The 20,242-nt window shown below is 35.9% G+C and overlaps 1 protein-coding gene across 3 annotated transcripts in view; it reads right to left on the reverse strand.

Annotated features, from left to right (window-relative positions):
- The window catches only part of st3gal4 (ST3 beta-galactoside alpha-2,3-sialyltransferase 4), a 50,766-nt gene that overhangs the window by 15,734 nt on the left and 14,790 nt on the right, over positions 1–20,242 (reverse strand). For all 3 annotated transcript variants that reach the window (XM_081372673.1, XM_081372672.1, XM_081372671.1), the window contains exons 2-6: positions 14,377–14,448; positions 13,279–13,351; positions 13,000–13,089; positions 513–610; positions 135–198 (exon numbers count right to left, since the gene is read on the reverse strand). In XM_081372673.1, coding sequence (XP_081228799.1) covers positions 135–198; positions 513–610; positions 13,000–13,089; positions 13,279–13,351; positions 14,377–14,398 — 347 coding nt within the window. In that variant the 5' untranslated portion in view covers positions 14,399–14,448. The remainder of the gene's footprint in view (positions 1–134; positions 199–512; positions 611–12,999; positions 13,090–13,278; positions 13,352–14,376; positions 14,449–20,242) is intronic.

Below are 20,242 nucleotides of genomic sequence, written 5' to 3' on the forward strand. Positions count from 1 at the left end.
ATTGTAATTTATTTGTAATACGTGCTGTGATTCATGCCACACCACAGCATGTCATAAGGACCTGAAGCAAATGAGCGAATCTGAGGAATGGTTTAAATCTAGACATTTGTGAAAGCTGCTCAGCCGTACTTTACCTCTCAATGTTTGCTGGCATTGTGTAGCTGGAAATCACTGCCAAGACCTTCAGAAGCAGGAGCTCTGCAGTGAGAAAGAAGAAAGTCTTTGAACAAAGTGCACCATTATGAATGTATCAACATGAATGGATCGCATGCAGAATGCTCGCTTCGCAGTAAAAGCATGCTGACCGAAGAAACAACAAAGAAACCTCTTTATATTAGGTTGACTGAAAGGTTTCAAGGGTATGTAAGGTTTCAGCAACCAGATTTATGCGATCATGTACTGTACTTAGGCCAGATTTAACATAAGCATTCGCCTAATGACGTTGCACTAGATTTACCCATTGTATTAAAGGACAGATTATAACAGAGAGGACCAAAAGAAGCTGTACATACCGCTGCCTTTAATACCATAGGGCAGGGCTTCAGCTGACAGATGTTCCCTCCAGAAGAAATCCTCAAGCTTTAGAAAGAGCTCAGTCTTTCGGCTCATGCTGTTTCGGTAAAACAAAAGACAGACTCAAAAATAAAACTACTTGTAATGCTTTGTTTCTCAGTTTTGGCATCATTTCAAGCCAGACCAACAATTTCCTCCCTACCTAATTAAGGTTTTAGTGTACTTGGTTACAAAAAAAAAAAAAATCAAGGTAAATATAACCTGCGAACACAATATATTTATTGTGCATAATTTCCAATAGATTGCTGCAGGGATGATGTCAAAAACCGGAAGAATAATTCACCAGTGGTTCCCTTAAGATTATCCTATGGGTTTTAATAATGTATTTTATTATTATTTTTTATGAGTAAGATAAGGTTGGAGGTATTTAGGGATTTAGTGCCTACTAACAAGATTTTTGTTTTTTCAGTATTCAGTTTTAAGAAGTTTTGAGCCATCCATACTTTGAGATCTTTTTGTTAGGAAGTGATGGAAGGGGGAGGAAAAACAGAATTGGGGCTAAAAGGTAAGATAGATTTGTGTATCATCAGAGAAACAATGGAAATTTAGACCGTGAAGCTGGATGATCTGACCAAGAGGAAGCATATAGAATAGAAACAGAAGTGGACCAAGAACGGATCCTTGAGGTATACCACAGAAAACAGTGACAGAGTAAGATTTGTGTTTATTAATGCTTTTATTAAGGATTTTCCTATGGGTTTTAATAATGGGGTTTTTCAATTTATGAGTAAAACAAGGTCGGTGGTAAACATATCTTGACAATACTTGGACGTTTTGCTCCACAGCTTTAATTGCACACACCCATGTCAAAAAAGAGAGAATTTTTAAGCTTTTATGTTTATTTTTAAAAACCACGAACTGGGTAAGAACGTTTGGGGTGTGAGTGAGTGCAGTTTACATAAAACAAAATGTCCAAGTATGGTCAATGTATGTTTATCGCACACCTTAGTTTAATCATAAATAAAAAATAAAAAAAATAACATTAAAACCCATAAGAAAAACTCGGAGGAAGCACTGGTGATTTGGTCTATTGGTGTTACGTCCTTAGGGATGTTTATAGTGTTTTTGGGTGTATTTTTGTGGTTCTCTTTTTGGTCTCTTTTGTCTCTCTTACTTTCACTTTCACAGGCTGATTGGCTGTTTTGCCTGTCAGTCATTCGTAATGATGCTTGACACCTGGCGAAGCCCTATTTAAGGAACATTTAAATGAACATTTTAGGAACCTGACGAAGCCTATTTAAGAAACATACTACTGCCAGCGGAAGAGAGACTTTTTGTTTTGGTTCTGCCTTGTGATGCGTTTTGGTTCTCTTTGCTTGATTAAGTTTTGTTAAGTGTTTAGTGTGTCTTGTTAATCGTGCCTTGTTTTTGATTTCCCCAAAAACTTCTTATTTGTTCAAAGCTGGGTTAAGCGGGAAGGAGGAGAGGGGATATAGGTAAGGCTGTCACGTGACATACATTTACACAATTTGTTGGATTTTTGTCTATATACACTAGGTTAGGGATTTGTGCCACCCTCTGTATTTTTGTTTTGTTAGAGTAGTTTAGATAAGACGTCACGGACGTTGAAGACTTTTTCTTTTATCTATCTTTTTTTTTAGTTCAGGATTAGATATAAATGGTTTAGTTAGTTCCTTTTTTATTGTTATTTTTTTTGTTTGGCACAACCCTGTTTTCCCTTTTGCTCCTTCCGTTTTGTTTTGTTGTTCATATGTAAAATATTCATTACTTCATCTTTTATTTTTTGTCGTGTCTCTCTTGTTTCTCATTTCATTCAGTGCTCAATGGTGACAGGTGTCTGAATTGGCTTAATGTTCCCCTTCTAAAAATTCCTAGATGGTTGTGAGCCAAAGAAGGGTCATACCAATTGGTCTGTCAAATTATGCAAAAATATTATTTAACTTAACAATGTATACTATGTTTTTTACATTTAATTTAGTATGCATAAAATGCTACTAATGAAACAAGCCTTTGAGTCAAGAGTTGGCCATTTACATCACAATCATTTCCACTACAAAACGCTGTCAAACACAATACATAATTTAAAATAAAGTTACATTGTGAGAATGCAAAAATGGCAATGATGACTGTCCTTTTACAAACGACACAGATACTTATTACACAGGGCACAAGTTTGGCTACACTGCTGTGTTGTCCTTGTGTAAAGCTCAAAAGCTTGAGATTGACATGTTGGTTTAAACCAAGCTAGTCTTTCATAACAGTGCAGTGGAGCCCAGCCCAGTCATTACACAGAGATGTGTTGGTTTTACAGTGCTGCCAGTCGTCTACACACTCCCACTGCCCATGAGTGTCCTTTTTCCATTAAGTGCCCTGTTATTCTCTGGCTACACCACTGAGTAAAGCTGCAAGAGAAATCCTGATGATTTTTAAGTGCTGCTGTTAGGCAAAAGCTGCCCTTTTCCCCCCAGAAATCAATATTCTGTGTGTGTAAACAAAAGAGCTATAATAATGTTTTATTTATATAGCGCCTTTCAAAAAGGACACTTTATATAAAGTTGACATAACTCAAATAATACAAATGTACAATCAGGGAACAACAAAGTGAACAGGCAGTCAGACGGAGATCATGTAGCAAACAAGACAATAGCCAACATAAGTAAAAAAAATCTGTTAACCAAACATGCTGTAAATTAAGGTTCTGGATTGAGGAGTGGCGCGGATGTTGTGGGGCAGCTGAAATGCTGAATGCCCCACCATCAACAATAGATAGTTTGAACTTGGGTAATACAAGCAAATTCTCAGAACTCAATCTAAAAAGTACAGGCAGGAACATAAGGGTGTATTTGCATTAATAAACACATCTTGCTCTGTCACTGTTTTCCGTGGTACACCTCAAGGATCCGTTCTTGGTTCACTTTTATATTTCTAATCTATATGTTTCCTCTTCCTCAGATCTGTTGATACATGACCTTTCAGCCCAATTCTGTTTTTAAGCGATTAAGGGCTTAAGTGGGTAGGCCACCAAACTGCAAGTTACAATAGTCCAGACGCAAGGTTATGAAACCGTGGACAACAATTTCGGCATCTTTGAGATTTGACAAAGGTCGTATAAGGACAATGTGGAAAAAACAGGATTTAACAAGACGGCTGATATGGGGTTCAAAGCATAATTTGGAATCAAATAATACCCCAATAATCTGTATAGTGGGTAATGGATGAACTAACTCTGTCAATGTAAATGGAGAAGTCATGTTGGGAAAAGACAAGGGATTCAGGACCTAGAAACAGGATTTTATGTATTGTCAGTATTCAGTTTTAAGAAGTTTTGAGCCATCCATACTTTGAGATCTTGTAGATAGGAAGTGATGGAAGAGGGAGGAGAACAGTATTGGGCTGGAAGGTAAGATAGATTTGTGTATCATCAGAGTAATGATCTGGGGTGCGTTTCCCGAAAGCATCGTTGGCCAACTATGGTCGCAAGTTCATCGCAATGTCCATTGAACTCTATTGGTAACGACGGAACTTGCGACCATAGTTGGCCAACGATGCTTTCGGGAAACGCACCCCAGGACTATTTTAACTCTTACAGAGGTGGAAAGCAACTAATTACAAATGCTTTCGTTGCAGTACTTGAGTCGATTTTTTTCTACTTTCTTGAGTATAATTAAATTGTGGTACTTTTACTTTTACTTGAGTTGAATAAAAAATAAAGTATTCAACTTCACTACATTTATTTTTCACCAAAAGCGCAAAGTACTTTGACAAAGGTGCCGACGGAGCAAGGAGTAAATTTTCAAAGCTTGGAAGAGCCAGGACATTTTTTTTTATATAACTCTGATTGTATTTGTCTGACAGAAGAATATCATATACACCTAGGATGACTTGAGGTTGAGTAAATCATGGGCTAATTTTCCTTTTTAGGTGAACTATCCCTTTAAAGAGATACATCATTCTTATGAAAATACCTGAGATAGCTTGATGAACACAGATATTAGTGATACCAATATTTTTCCCAAGATTTAAGCATTTTCCCATAATCGGGTATCCCCCAATAAAGACGTACATGAATTAAATAAAACAGACATGAATGAGTGCATGTTTAAAATAAAAGCACTGAATTTAATTTTCTATCTGTTGTATTTGATCACCAACATTAGTCTCGAAAAAAAGTTTGTTCATATTGCTGAGCACTCACTGGGTTGATGATCAGGAATGCTCAAGCACGGCCACTGAATGAAACTTTTGACAAGATTATCTCGTTTAAACACCCTCAATTATATTATCATTTACTACATAACCATTATTTCGCTAATACAAATCTAAGTAAATACCGCTCTGTGGAAATTTATTATTTATTATCTCCACGCACGATCGCGGTTGAGTAAGTTATAGTTCTGTGTAAATGCATAGATAAACAGCACTTTGTCAGAAAGCATTTCATGATCTAGACCGACAAAAACATTATTATAATGAATAACATACTAGTTGGAAAATGCAAATATGCTGTTTTGTTTGTTACTTTCCTGACAATGTTATATTCCAGCTAATATTATTCAGTGAATTAATATTACCCAGTGAATTATTCCTCACTCTTTAAACCTATTAAACGGCACATAAACCGTCTAAAACTGTTTAAAATGAATTACATTTCTGCAAAGGTGATATGACTCCCCTGTCAATTATTTTCTCCATATGAAAACATTAGACTAAACAGAAGTATAACAGTAAATAAATACCGGTTCTGCATATCGGTTAGAAACATGCAAATAATCGGTATCGGTTATAAAAAAATCAATATCGGTAGATCACTCACATATATACAGTATTATCGCTATCATCTGTTTGTCTTCATGTTTCATCAGTCAAAACGTCTCTATTTGCATGTTATTATATCCATATAAGGCATTTCCTGAAATGTCATAAGTTTAATACTTCTTTGAATCTCACTTGTGGACTTTCTGTGCGAGGTATGTATCAGATTGCACTGGGCTTCCAGTATGAATGAAACAGATATGACATGAGAGTGTTTAGCGCTCTATATCGCTATCATCTCCCCATTCTGGGTGAAAATAGAAAAATAATACTAAATTACTTTGTAACGTAGTAACTTAAATAGTTTTTAAGCAAACTACTTATTTACTCTTACTTGAGTCATATTATGTTTCAGTACTTCTACTTGTACTCAAGTAAAAGTATTGCTACTTAAGTGATAGTTTACTTAAGTACAATTTGTTAGTACTCTTTCCACCACTGAAATCTTAGTTTGGTGGCCTACCCACTTAAGCCCTTAATCGCCTAAAAACAGTATTGAGCTGAAAGGTTGTGTATCATCAGATTTGAGGAAGAGGAAACATATAGATCAGAAATAGAAGTGAACCAAGAACGGATCCTTGAGGTGTACCACGGAAAACAGCGACAGAGCAAGATTTGTGTTTACTAATGCTAATAAATTGTTGCATGTCGAAGAGTTTCGAAGAAAGAGAGCAGCAGTAATACTGATAGCAGTTAGACAAGATAGGAGCACTGAATGGCAAACATAATAAAAAGCTGCACCTACACTTGAAAAAACACTCTAACTCCACACACCGTATGATTCATGAAGTTGAAAATTGGTGTGCATCTCCTTTGGTGGACGTCTTGACATATCCTCTACTACTTCAAAAAACAAGGCCACCAGCAGCCAATCAAATTGGATTTAATTGAATTAAAATCAAACATGGATTTAAACCATTAGGAATGATTTTTACTTTGATACTAAAATGTTAGACTTCCTAGATCTGGGATGATTGGTAAATCCTTTAATATACCCGGCATTAACCATGTTGAGTATGCTGTTAAAGAAGACTACAATGTTTGCAGCAAAATCTCTATTGTTCTGGTGAATGAATAAACAAACAACTAAATGCAAAAGTTGAAACTCCAGATGGAGAATGAAAAGGCTCTACATGCTCAGACCAGATAGGGAATGGCCAGCTGTGTAAACTAATAACACTGATGATGCTACAATAAAGAAAACACACTTTGTAATAATTCTGTTCAAACACTACTTAACCCTCATAAGCTTTTCCTAAGCCCCCTACGTGAAAAAGGGTCACACCTGGGCTGTTCACAGTCCTTTTTCACTGTGTAACTTTTACTTTTTATTACTTCCAAATAAATTAAATAACACAAATTTCACCAAAGTAGTAACAATACATTTATAAATAAATGTAATAAATTTATGTTTATATATATATATGTATATATATATATTTTTTTTGTTCGATTTAAAACCTGTTTTCCTCATATATATATATATAAATTAATTTAAATGTGATAAATCCCATCACATAGAGCCTCTTTCACCTAGCTATCATCATATAGAGACTGTGTCTGTTCCCCGAATTTGGAAATCCAAAAAAACGTTTAAACCCATCTAAGGTTAAAAATTTAATTGATGTTCAACAAATAAAAAACAGCTATAATACAGATGAGCAAATGCTAAAGCTTGGGTTGCTGAATATTCGATCGCTTACTTCAAAAGCACTCGTTGTTAATGATATGATTTCAGATAATAACCTAGATGTGCTGTGTTTGACAGAAACCTGGCTAAAACCAAACAATTACATTACTTTAAATGAATCAACTCCGCAAGATTACTGTTATAAACATGAGCCTCGTCTGAAACGCAAAGGGGGAGGAGTTGCTGTAATCTATAGTAATAGTTTCAAAACCACTAAGAAATCAAGTTTTAAATACAATTCTTTTGAAGCATTGGTGCTTAATGTAAAAATATATAGTGTAAACGATAAATCACGTTTGAGATTTGTGCTGGCTACTGTATACAGGCCACCAGGGCACCATACAGACTTAATCAAAGAATTTGCGGACTTTCTATCAGAATTAATATTGACTGCAGATAAAGTACTAATTGTTGGTGATTTTAATATACACATCGATAATGAAAAAGATGCATTGGGATTGGCATTTAAAGACATTGTAAATTCAATTGGAGTTAGACAACACGTGTCGTAATCATACTCTAGATCTAATATTATCACACGGAATAGATGTGGATGCCGTTGAAATTCTGCAGCAGAGCGATGACATCTCAGATCATTATCTAGTCTCGTGTAATTTGCATTTAGCCAAGGCTGCAAAGCCGACTCCGTGTTTCAAATATGTGAGACCTATCACTTCTGCTACTAAAGATTGCTTTATTAATAATCTTCCTAATCAGTTTCATCATCTCAGCATCTCAGATAGCTTAGAAGAACTAGATATTACAACAGAAACGTTTAACTCTCTCTTTTCCAGCACTTTAGACACAGTTGCTCCGTTGCGCTTAAAGAAGATTAAAGAAAATAGTCCAACGCCGTGGTACAACGAGCACACTCGGGCCCTTAAAAGAGCAGCCAGAAAAATGGAGCGCAACTGGAAGAAAACAAAACTAGAGGTATTTCGCATTTCATGGAAGGAGAGCTCAATTACTTACAGAGAGGCTTTAAAAGCTGCTAGATCTGCTTATTTTTCAACCCTATTAGAAGAAAATAAACATAATCCTAGGTATTTATTTGAAACGGTGGCTAAACTAACGAAAAATAAAGCTTCAAGCACCGAAGTTTCCAAGCAACACAGCAGTAATGACTTTATGAACTTCTTCACTTATAAGATTGATAATATCAGGGACAAAATTATAACTATGCAACCGTCTACTACAGTATCGCATCAGGCAGTGCATTGTAGTCTCCCTGAGGAAAAATTTGATTCATTCGTTGCTATAGGAGAGGAAGAATTCGCTAAACTCATTAAATCATCTAAATCTACAACATGTATGTTAGACCCTATACCGACTAAGCTACTGAAAGAAATACTTCCAGAGGTCATAGATCCTCTTCTTAATATCATTAATTCGTCTTTGTCTCTAGGATACGTACCAAAAAACTTTAAGCTGGCTTTGATTAAACCGCTTGTTAAAAAAACGCAACTTGATCCTTCAGAATTAGTCAATTACAGGCCGATCTCGAATCTACCTTTTCTGTCAAAGATATTAGAAAAGGTAGTATCCTCACAACTGTGTTCCTTTCTTGAAAGAAATGATATCTGCGAGGATTTCCAGTCCGGATTTAGACCGTACCATAGTACCGAAACAGCTCTTGTTAGAGTCACAAATGATTTGCTCTTATCATCCGATCGTGGTTGTATCTCTCTATTAGTGTTACTCGATCTTAGCGCTGCATTTGACACCATCGACCACAACGTTCTTTTAAATAGATTAGAACATTATGTTGGCATTACGGGAAATGCACTATCATGGTTTAAATCATACTTATCTGACCGTTATCAGTTTGTAGCAGTAAATGATGAGATGTCTCATCGATCACAAGTTCAGTATGGCGTACCACAAGGCTCAGTACTAGGACCGCTGCTGTTCACTCTGTACATGCTACCCTTAGGAGATATCATTAGGAAACATGGCATTAGCTTTCACTGTTATGCTGACGATACTCAGCTCTATATTTCTTCAAAACCTAACGAAACTTATCAATTCACAAAATTAACGGAATGCATAGCGGATATAAAAAATTGGATGACTTGTAATTTCCTACTTCTAAATTCTGAAAAAACAGAGTTTCTAATTATTGGACAAAAAACTTCCTCACGTAATAACCTAGAATACTGTCTAACACTTGATGGCTGCTCTGCTATCGTAGTCGGTTAGGAACCTGGGTGTGCTCTTTGATACCAATCTTTCATTTGAAAGTCACGTGTCTAGTATCTGTAAAACTGCATTTTTCCATCTTTAAAATATATCTAAATTACGTCATATGCTCTCATTGACAAATGCGGAACAATTAGTTCTTGCGTTCATGACCTCAAGGCTAGATTATTGTAATGCTCTGCTGGGTGGTTGCCCTGCACGCTTAATAAACAAACTACAGCTGGTTCAAAACGCAGCAGCTCGAGTTCTTACCAGAACCAGGAAGTATGACCATATTAGCCCAGTTCTGTCAAAACTGCACTGGCTCCCTATTAAACATCGCATAAATTTTAAAATATTGCTGATTACTTACAAAGCACTGAATGGTTTAGCTCCGCAGTACTTGAGCGAGCTCTTAACGCATTATAGTCCTTCACGTCTATTACGATCTCAAAATTCCGGCCAGTTGATTATACCTAGAATATCAAAATCCACTGCTGGCGGTAGATCCTTTTCCTATTTAGCACCAAAACTCTGGAACAGTCTTCCTACCATTGTCCGGGAAGCAGGCACACTCTGTCAGTTCAAAGCCAGATTAAAGACACATCTCTTTGACCTAGCTTTCACATAATACATTATAGACTTTTATAATTTAATGTTATGCTGCATAGATTAGGTCAGCCGGAACCGGGAACACTTCCCAAAAATCCTGATGTACTCGTTACATCATGAGAAGAATGGCATCTACGCTAATTTTAGTGTCTGTGTTTATCCCAAGGTTTTTCCTGCAGCCTGCCGGATCCAGGCCGTATCCAGATCTGACGAAGGACCTTCACCTGGACCGATGACAACGCAGTGCTGAAGTAGGGCTGGGCGATATGGCTGAAAACTGTATCACGATATAAGTGTTTCATATCGGTCGATATCGATAATTATTGATATTTTTTATGACATATTTAAAATAAGGACCAGTCCAGGAGACAAATACATTACATTTAAAGATTTTTTATTTTAAACTTTCTGATTATAATCCCATCAGTTATAAAGGCAGAAATGTCAACACGACCATGGAAAACACTCACTCAAATAATTTGTCTAAAATCTGAATGAACACTTAACAATTATCTCTTAACATTAAGGTGCAAAATTAAAGAATACGTAAGAAATTCTTTATAAAGGGGTGGGCGATATGGCAAACATAATATTAAGATTTTTTTCAGGAAAATCACGATTAATGATTTTATCACGATTCTTTTTTATGTTGGTTTTACTATTTTGTGGCTGTTTTTAAAATATGGACATTAGTTTGGTTGTAATGCTCAAAGCCTTAGGTAACAAAATGTAAAACAAAAAAGAATGGCAGACAGGGGCGAAGATAAAAAAGTTCTCATTATGTTCTTTGTTATTAAATATTAAGATCAAAGATACACATTACACGTACACACAACCTAATATACAGATTTAATAAACAGTGCTTTATGTTTTCAGCTACAGCAGGTGTATTTAACAGTAGCATTGAAGAAAGTAATTAAATGAACAAATATGAAAATAAAACAAAACAGACTTCACTGTATAATTTATACATTGATACTTATTAAAGCTACTATTAAAGTTATCAATCAAGAGCAGTGAATGATTTTCTCTTTGCATTTTGTTGTTTTATTAACATTAAAGGGATAGCTCTGTTTACTGTTTGGATCCACATTCTTCAAAATATTAATATTTGAAAATATAAGAAGGAAATTAATACAGGTTTGGAACAACATTAGAGTGCGTAAATAATGAGCGAATTTTTATTTTTGGGTGAACTATCCCTTTAAGGACAAGCGGCAGCGTGTTTACTATTACTATACTGTCTCTTTAAGAGCTGCGCGCGACGCGTCTAATATACACGCATTTGACAAGCAGATTTTCTCTCAATTTTCTCAAGTTTGCTTTCACTTTAGACATATCCGACTAGTTTATGTAAACCTTGTGTGTATATAACAGTATTAGCACAATAAGACTCGAAATACAGTCCAGTATCCACAGGCGCTGGTAGACAGAGTGCATGTGAGCTTCACGTGTACGCGCTGAGAAACGCACACGTTAAAACAGCTCATAAGCACGCGAATAACAGAGAAACTGACGATGGTCTTGCATAATTTGCAGACGACATGGTCTGACTACGGTCAGACTTGAAGTCAGGCGAGCTGACTTTTCCTGTTTTATCAACAATCGCTATATCACTACACGCCGGTTCTGTTACTGAAGAATCCAACACGAGACAACAATATTGCGCAACCATACTGACTGGCTGTTGCGTGTCACCCCCTACGTTGCAAGGTTACCAGATAGTTGAGTGCCTTAATTTGTTCATGCAACCAAATTTGCTTTCGCAACCTCTGGTTTCTTCCGACGAAGAAAAAAAAAAAAAATTATCGAACGTTTTATCGAACGCATTTTTTATTGATATTGATTACGTGTCTATCGCGATACATATCGTTATCGTTTTATCGCCCAGCCCTATGCTGAAGTGCCAACTAGTCTCTCCCTATGGAGGATCCCACTACCACTCTACAGATAAGGCGTTGTCGGGAAAATTCGTCTCGCGGTCCTACCCCAAAGCAACAAATAAAATAAAATTCCTTATCAAAATTTATAAGGAAAGACAAGTATTTTGTTTAGGCTTGGCTTGTAGGGAATTCCAAACCTGCGTATATTCTAACGCACATAACTATAGAACCCATTCTAAATGCGCATGTGACCGCCATCAGCGTTTCTCACAGGTTCGCGTTTAAAGTCTGTGTAGAGAGAATGGTGTCGTCTTAGCGGCCCCTAATTTAATAACAAATGATCGTTGCGACGGAACCAAATCAATTAAAACTAACTTTAGATGGAAATAACTTAACTCTGCTGTAAAGCCGAAACAATCTCTGTTACCTTAAATTATACGCTTATCTCTGTAAAGCTGCTTTGAGACAATCTACATTGTTAAAAGCGCTATATAAATGAAGATGACTTGACTTGACTTGACTTATACATTTCTTTGGGTGTTTTCAATTATGGAGCTTCTCTACAGTAAAAATATACACTTCTATAAGTTGAAACATTATGAATTTAAATTTATCAAGTATTTGGTCCAGATTACTGCCAATTACAATATTAATAATATATATATATATATATATATATATATATATATATATATATATATATATATATTTTTTTTTTTTTTTTTTTTTTTAAAACCCGTTTTCCTCATATATATATATATATTTAACGCTAGATTTGCAAGTAACGCTTACAGTCATAGACTTTTTGACGTTGTGGGGACATTTTTCTGTCCCCATGAGGAAAACAGCAAAGAAAGAACGAACGAACGAACGAACGAACGAACGAACGAAAGAAAGAAAGAAAGAAAGAAAGAAAGAAAGAAAGAAAGAAAGAAAGAAAGAAAGAAAGAAAGAAAGAAAGAAAGAAAGAAAGTTTTGTGTCAGATAAATACTGCTTTTCACCAAAAAATGAAAATTCTTTCATCATTTACTTTCAAGTTCTTTTGAAAAATGTCGGTAACATACATTTTGGCTACTATTGAATTTCATTGTATGAACAAAAAAAAATGTTTTACATTTTCTCAGAATTTATGTCATCTTATTTTATGTTCCACAGAAGAAAGAAAATCCCACAGGTTTAAAAGGACATGAGGGTCAGTAAATGATGACAGAATTTTCATATTGAATTCTCAAGCTCGGAAAACTACAGTTAAAGATTAGTTTCCACAACACAATTCACAGGTCACATACTTCAATTTAAGACTCCCCCACTTCCTCTGCAAGCGATAGTTGTGACATACTGAGACAGTGGGCTCAGGGGACTTTCCGCTGCCTCCATAGCTTAAAGACAAGATAGAAAGATAGTTTCAGTAGTTAAAGTTAGTATACATACGTTAGTATACATACAGTTTAAAAGCTTCTGCATGCCTGAGAAAATAAAAATTATAAAAAATAAAAAGACCTTCTGTCCAATAATAACAACCAAAGAAAACAATGGATTTGATATGTAGAACAGGTGACAGTACTAACCTCTCAAAGTAGAACTGGGAGCAATAGTAACAGATGAAGAACAGCACAACCGGGAGGAGTCTAAAAAACCATGCTAGAATAGAACGAGAAAGAGAGAGAGAGACATCTAATGAATTAAAATACAAATATTGTGAGATTTGTTCAGTTCTAAACTGCCAAACCCTGCATTTAATAGCATTTGAGTAGTACAGTAGTGGCCAAAAGTGATGTCCGGTGGGGATATTTGTTTTTAACGACCCTACAATTAAATCATCAAAATATGAGGAAAATATTATATATATATTTTTGTATATTTTAAATATGAGGGATGAACAAAATACTAATCTTGGGTGCGGTATTATTTGGCGAAAAAAGGCAAACTACAGCTACAGGTTTTATTTTACTATGCAAAAAAAAAAAAAAAAAAAAACAGAAAAACAATAAGCTCAAAGAAAAAAGCATGTATTTACTACAACATAGTCAGATATTAATATTCCATTGGTTCTCTCTTGTTTTTGTGTTATGTGTTCATAATTTCTTTGTATGACCGCCTGGCCAAAAAGTAGTATCAGCACAATTTGGCATGTTTCATTGCGTTAACATAAACACAATTTTAAAATAGTATTATTTTTATTAATTATTTTGCCAAATAATTTGGTCAGATAAAGACCTTAACCAAGTTCAGTGTTTTGATGTCCCTTCATATGTAAAATATTTTTTGTGTTTTTTTTTTTTTTTTTTTATGTTGGGCCATAAAATCAAATATCACCTCCAGACATCACTTCTGGATTTCATCACTTTCATCACTTCTTTTTTTTTTTTGCTATTATCATTGTTAGTCATCTAGAATAATTTTCATAGAACAAAAGACTAGACTCTGATTTCTTGTGCCTACTTTTGCATATTATATTGTGGCACTGTGCTCCAAATTTTTTTATTGTGGTCCATTTTTAATCTATCTGACATAAAAATTTATAAAAGTTTGTTTTTCAAATAATCTTAATATGAGATTACATTACAAGTATGTATAAAACATTCTAGATTAAGTGTCATCTTCCATGCCTGTCACCGACCAACTGCCCCTGCCTGCACTGATTATGTGTGTTCGCATGTACTTACTTTTGGCTGATTTTAAGGTCATCTTCACATATGCCTTAGCCCTCTGATTTCTGAACGGTCCATACTGTTCTCCTGATGAAACACAAAGTCGCATGGTGTAGAAACAATACTGTCACAATCCCTCTCCCCCCACCACAAAAAAAAGGTAAAAAGCCAAAGAAGACAAACTGGGAGATCAAAAGTGTCCTACCAAGCATGTCTTCTGTCAGTTGTGAACATTTCACTTCCTCACTCTATGTCTAATGCTTCCTCCCTAAAAAGTGTGTTTGTTTATCTGTCTTGGAGGTGGAGTGAAGGGAGCTTGAAGAATTTATTAATGTAACAGACACTTGTGTGACGGTGGGAGAGTTTGGTCACCGCGTGTTAATCTGGCCCTGTAGATCGAGCACAGGATTCTGGATTAAACCAGATTATAAAGCCATTGATGTCATTCAACAGACTATAGGAGAGAGATGTGCGGTACATGCACACGTGCAGATGCATGAAAACCTACAAACCCAAATTTGGTTTCCTTTTTTAGATATAAAGTTCTAAAGGTCACTGAATTAGGATATGAAAACATGTGCATTGTTCTCCTATAAACCAAATAAATATTTGCAAGTGATTGACTTTTTTTTTTTTTTTTTAATTCGCAAGGATGTATTAAACATGTTACATATATAGACTCTATGTATCACTTTTCAGTGACTTTGAAGCATTTCAAGATTAGTGACGCAGTGAGGCTGGAATAGCTCCATGGGGTCATTTAGACAATGAAATGAGCTAAAAGCATTTTTGCTAAAGAATTTCAAAGAATTTCAATAACACAATAGCCGCTATCATATACTTATCAAACTCTGTCACCAACAGTTGCAAGGAACACACAATCAGTCCCTCCAGGATTTTGCGATGTTGCGATCGCAACTATTAACGCAACTTCAAGAAATCCCAGTGAATTCAGCGCGACTTGCAATTTTGACCAATCGCCGCAACTTTTCTGCAATTTTGACCAATCATCGCGGTCTCCAGCAACGCGTCGTCCACTTTCCTCACGCAGCGGCTCACTCTCCTCACACAACGGGCGACTCACTCATGTAATCTACACCTAATATTATAATAAAATCCTGTGGTGGTGCAATAACTAACTACTTCAGTAAAGTGTTCAATTTTTGTGTTGTAAAAGTCATTTATTCTGAACCAATAATCTTAAATTGATTCTCATTGCATTTTTTTTTTTTTTTTTTTTTACATTTATAAAAGCAATTTCCCCCTAACTGTCATCTTTCATGTCAAATTCTATACATTAAGTCACTACATGGCTTTTACCAATCAAATTGACTAGTATCAACTAAACATATTTTTTCCCACTGCAGAGAAAACAGAATCTGCATCAGAGGTGGCATTTATAAAAATGTGAATATGCAAAACAAGAATAAAACACATTGTTTGGCCACTTTAAAATAAACACCCGTAAACTTTGTGGATTTTATAAATTATTTTTAAAGGTCCCGTTCTTCGTGATCCCATGTTTAAAACTTTAGTTAGTGTGTAATATTGCTGTTAGAGTATAAATAATATCTGTAAAATTATAAAGCTCAAAGTTCAATGCCAAGCGAGATATTTTATTTAACAGAAGTCGCCTACATCGAACGGCCGGTTTGGGACTACATCCCTCTACTTCCTTCTTTAATGACGTCACTAGAACAGTTTTTTGACTAACCTCCGCCCACAGGAATACACAAAAAAGGGGGCGTGGTCTTGTTGCGCTCCCACGGAGAAGAGGAAGAGTTGCGTTGTAGAGTGTGTTTGTCGCCATGTCGTCGAGACGCTGTTATTTTCATCCTGGAGTCCAATCACCTTTGTTTGGCCTTCCCAACGGGCAACGTGCGCTAAGCTGTTGTCGAATCACAACACAGGAACCACTGGCACAACCAGAACTCGTTACGTATTTCTGAAGGAGGGACTTCATAGAACAAGGAAGTCATAAAAAAAAGTATAAATAAAAAAAGTATAATATGAGCACTTTAAAGGGATACTTCAGGATTAAGGATTAAGCTTTGTAGCAGTAGAAAACCTGTGGTATTTTCAAATTACTGTGCTTCCCTCCCTCATATCCCCCTGAGACGAGAGATTTATGTATTTTTTTTTGTCTGTAAAAAATCCTTCGATGACGCAAAAACCGTAATTTTGCGTCATCAGAGGCTTTTTTGGCCAGAGGCTAAAGACTACAGCCAGTAGAAGGTGCTAGATCCGCATGTTTTCAACCCGCCCATAGAGGGTGGGATCTCACTCACAGAATGTACACATAGTGTCAGCCGTCTTTTTTGGAAGCTAAGCTAACAGGCTTTTATTCTGTGGAGAAAGCTGAGTTGGGGTTACCATGCTCTTTTCTCCCAGACATGTCCGGCTGTCGAGATCGTCCAAAATGTTCGGGATTTGGTTCTTGTTTTCTGCAGTCGCTATTCATTTACATGCACACCTTTTGTTTCAGTCTAACTGAATTCATTCCGATTGGTGAATCTGAATGAAGTGTTTACATGAACGCTAAACAAGTGATGGGTCAATGTGCGTTTTAACATTGCTAAGAAAATTCCCGCTCCTCCTTGAGAGATACGAGACCGGTGTGTCTCACAGGAGTCGCTCATCAGTAATCACGCCACCGGCCTCTCATCGTTCTCCCACAGCCCTCAGTCTCGTCGCCACAGTAAACATGATGAATGGCGACTGTAGAACGCAAAAGTCGAATCCCAGACATTTTTGGCGATCTCGAAATCCTGTGCAGACTCGTCACGGAGACTCACTGGTAGATAGCCTTGTTGTTTAACTGCGCGCTCTTACCGGTAGGCGTGGCTTGGGAGTGGCCTCGTAGGGCAGCGAAGCAAGTGCATTCTGAGAGTTGTTGTCTTTCATCCACATAAGCCACAAATACATTTTCTGGCTTTTCTCATTCTAGAAGGCTCCAAATTCAAAAATAATTTCACATTTCTACTACATAAATGACCCATTTTAAATACACATTCATCTTTACAGAGGTGAAGTATCCCTTTAAGTAAAAATCTATCTACCTTTGCCGTTTTAACCTATAAAAACAAATGCCGAAGAACATCGCAACTTTTTAGAAAAGTGGCCGCAACATCAGGCATTTTAGGCTGCAACAATCACAAAAAAGGCCCGCGAAAATCCTGGAGGGACTGCACAATGAAGATGAAGATCAGGTATAACTTCTTTAAAAATCCACTCAGAAGGCAATACAAACAAAGATGAGCAAACAAAACCAACCACTATGCGGCAACGTGACCGGTAGGGGTGTAACGAATTGTTTTAACAACGATTCGATTCGTATCGTGATTCGTGGTTGTCGATATGATTCAAGGACGATATTGGTTCATTTAGAACGATACGATCCGAAACGATTCAGTGACTTTTTAGCTCAAAATTCTTGTAAGGGAATCAGGTATCAATTAATTATTATAAACAAACAAGTAAACAACAATTAATGTCAAATGCATTCACATTTTATTTGAATAAAGTAGGACTGCACGATTATGACAAAAATCATAATTGTCGATTATTCCCTTGAAACTGTAATTGTGATTATTAATTACGATTATCACAACACTGAATGATGTTTTGAATAGTTTGGCCATGGGACCCACATTTCCCCATGGTCATCAAGCCGCGACCCACCTTTTTAGGAATTATATAGGCCTATTATAATACATTTGTTTACACAAAAATTGTTGGCACACAAGTTCTGTCCCCCTTTACTTAACATACAAAAAAAAAAGGATAAAAAATCTAAATCTGACTGCCTCTGCTAGAAATCTTATAATAGGCCATGTTTGAATCTTCCATCAGGACAACGGTCCAAAACAAACATCAAAATCAACACAAAAATGGGTCGCTGAGCACAAAACCAAGCTTCTACAATGGCCATCCCAGTCCCTGACCTGAACCCTGTAGAAGATGAGCGGGCTGAACTGAAGAGAAGAAGCACCAACATGGATCTGGGAATCTGAAAGATCTGGAAAGATTCTGTATGGAAGAATAGTCTTTGATCTCCAAACTCATCAGGCATTATAGGAGAAGACTCAGAGCTGTTATCTTAGCAAAAGGAGGTTGCAAAATGTATTTAATAAAAGGGGGCAAATAAATGTTTTGGAGAAAAACATTTATTTCAGTATGTGATTTTTTTTGGAATAAAATAAAAGGATAAACAATGCAAATTTATTTTTTACAGCCATCTTTGATCATATTTACCAAGGGGGCAAATAATTCTGACCAGCACTGTATATCTATGGAGTCAGAGTTAAAGATAATCAAAAATAAATAAATAAAAAATTAAAATAAAAACGGTGGTTCACAAATTGTAATCAATTTGCCACAAAAAAAACATGGAAACACAAGCCGCTGTTTCATTTCTCTTACATGCAGAAGGGAAATGACAATAAAACCACTTGACTTGACCACATAACCAGTGATATTACTACATCTTTTTTGAATTGGTGTAATTATGATTATTTAATAAAATAACATCCCATGAATTTTACAATAACTGTTATGACAGATCATAAAATGAATCATTTTCTGAAGAGTCTATAATATCAGAGATAAAGATAATCAGGTTTCCCATCAACGTCTGAGAGTAAATGATTAACCTTTTAACCGTCATATATGTTTTGAGCATAGATCGATGTAAATAATTCATGAATACTTTGAAATATAGACCTATGGTTGGTAGCAGTAATACTAATTATAATTATAATAATAACAATATAATAAAAATCAAAGCCATATGTCTAACCAAGTGATGTTCCAAATTCGTAGCTGATATCACAAAAATTGAGCCCGCTAAAAGGTTTAAAGGGTTAGTTCACCCAAAAATGAAAATTCTGTCAGTAATTACTCACCCTCATGTCGTTCCAAACCCGTGAAATCCGATGGCTCAGGAGGGGCTCCATTGACAGCTATTTAATTAACACTTTAAAGGCCCAGAAAGGTAGGAAAAACATTCTTAAAATAGTCCATGTGACTACAGTGGTTCAACCTTGATTTTATGAAGCGACAAAAATTCTTTTTGTGCACCAAAAAAACAAAATATTGACTTTATTCACCAATTTCTTCTCTTCTGTATCAGTCTCCGACGCGCGTTCATGAGTTGCTTGCGCGTGTTGATGGCGCAGGAGCTGGTGGTCTGACATATGACCTACAAACAGAGGAAGACGCACGCGAGATTGCGCATGCATCGTGGTGCTCTCGTGAGCACCTGATACTCTTCTGTAATCTCTTCTGCAACTTAATAAAGTTGATATTTTGGTTTTTTTGGCGCACAAAAAGTATTCTCGTCGCTTCATAAAATCAAGGTTGAACCACTGTAGTCACATGGACTATTTTAACAATGTCTTTTTGACCTTTTTGGGCCTTCAAAGTGTTAATTAAATAGCTGTCAACGTAGCCCCTCCTGAGCCATCGGATTTCATCAAAAATATCTTAATTTGTGTTACGAAGATGAACGAAGGTCTTACGGGTTTGGAACGACATGAGGGTGAGTAATTACTGACAAAATTTTCATTTTTGGGTGAACTAACCCTTTAAAAGTTCCATTTGCATACATCCAATTTCAAAATACAGGATTAGAGTTAGAATTTAGAGTGCTTAAGCATTCCATTGATACCTAATTTATGATGATTAATAAAATGAATCATAAAATATGAAAAATCTGTAGTACTCTCCATTATATTATATTATATTATGTTATATTATATTACATTATATATATATATAAAAAATAAAAATAAAAACTCTGTTTCTGGAAGTACCCCACATGTATGATAAGTTTATGGGTAATTCATAATAAAAAAGAAATGTATTATTAAAGACTACAATA

This window comes from Scardinius erythrophthalmus (genome assembly GCF_964197995.2).
Source record: "Scardinius erythrophthalmus genome assembly, chromosome: 8".
Lineage (NCBI taxonomy): Eukaryota > Metazoa > Chordata > Actinopteri > Cypriniformes > Leuciscidae > Scardinius > Scardinius erythrophthalmus.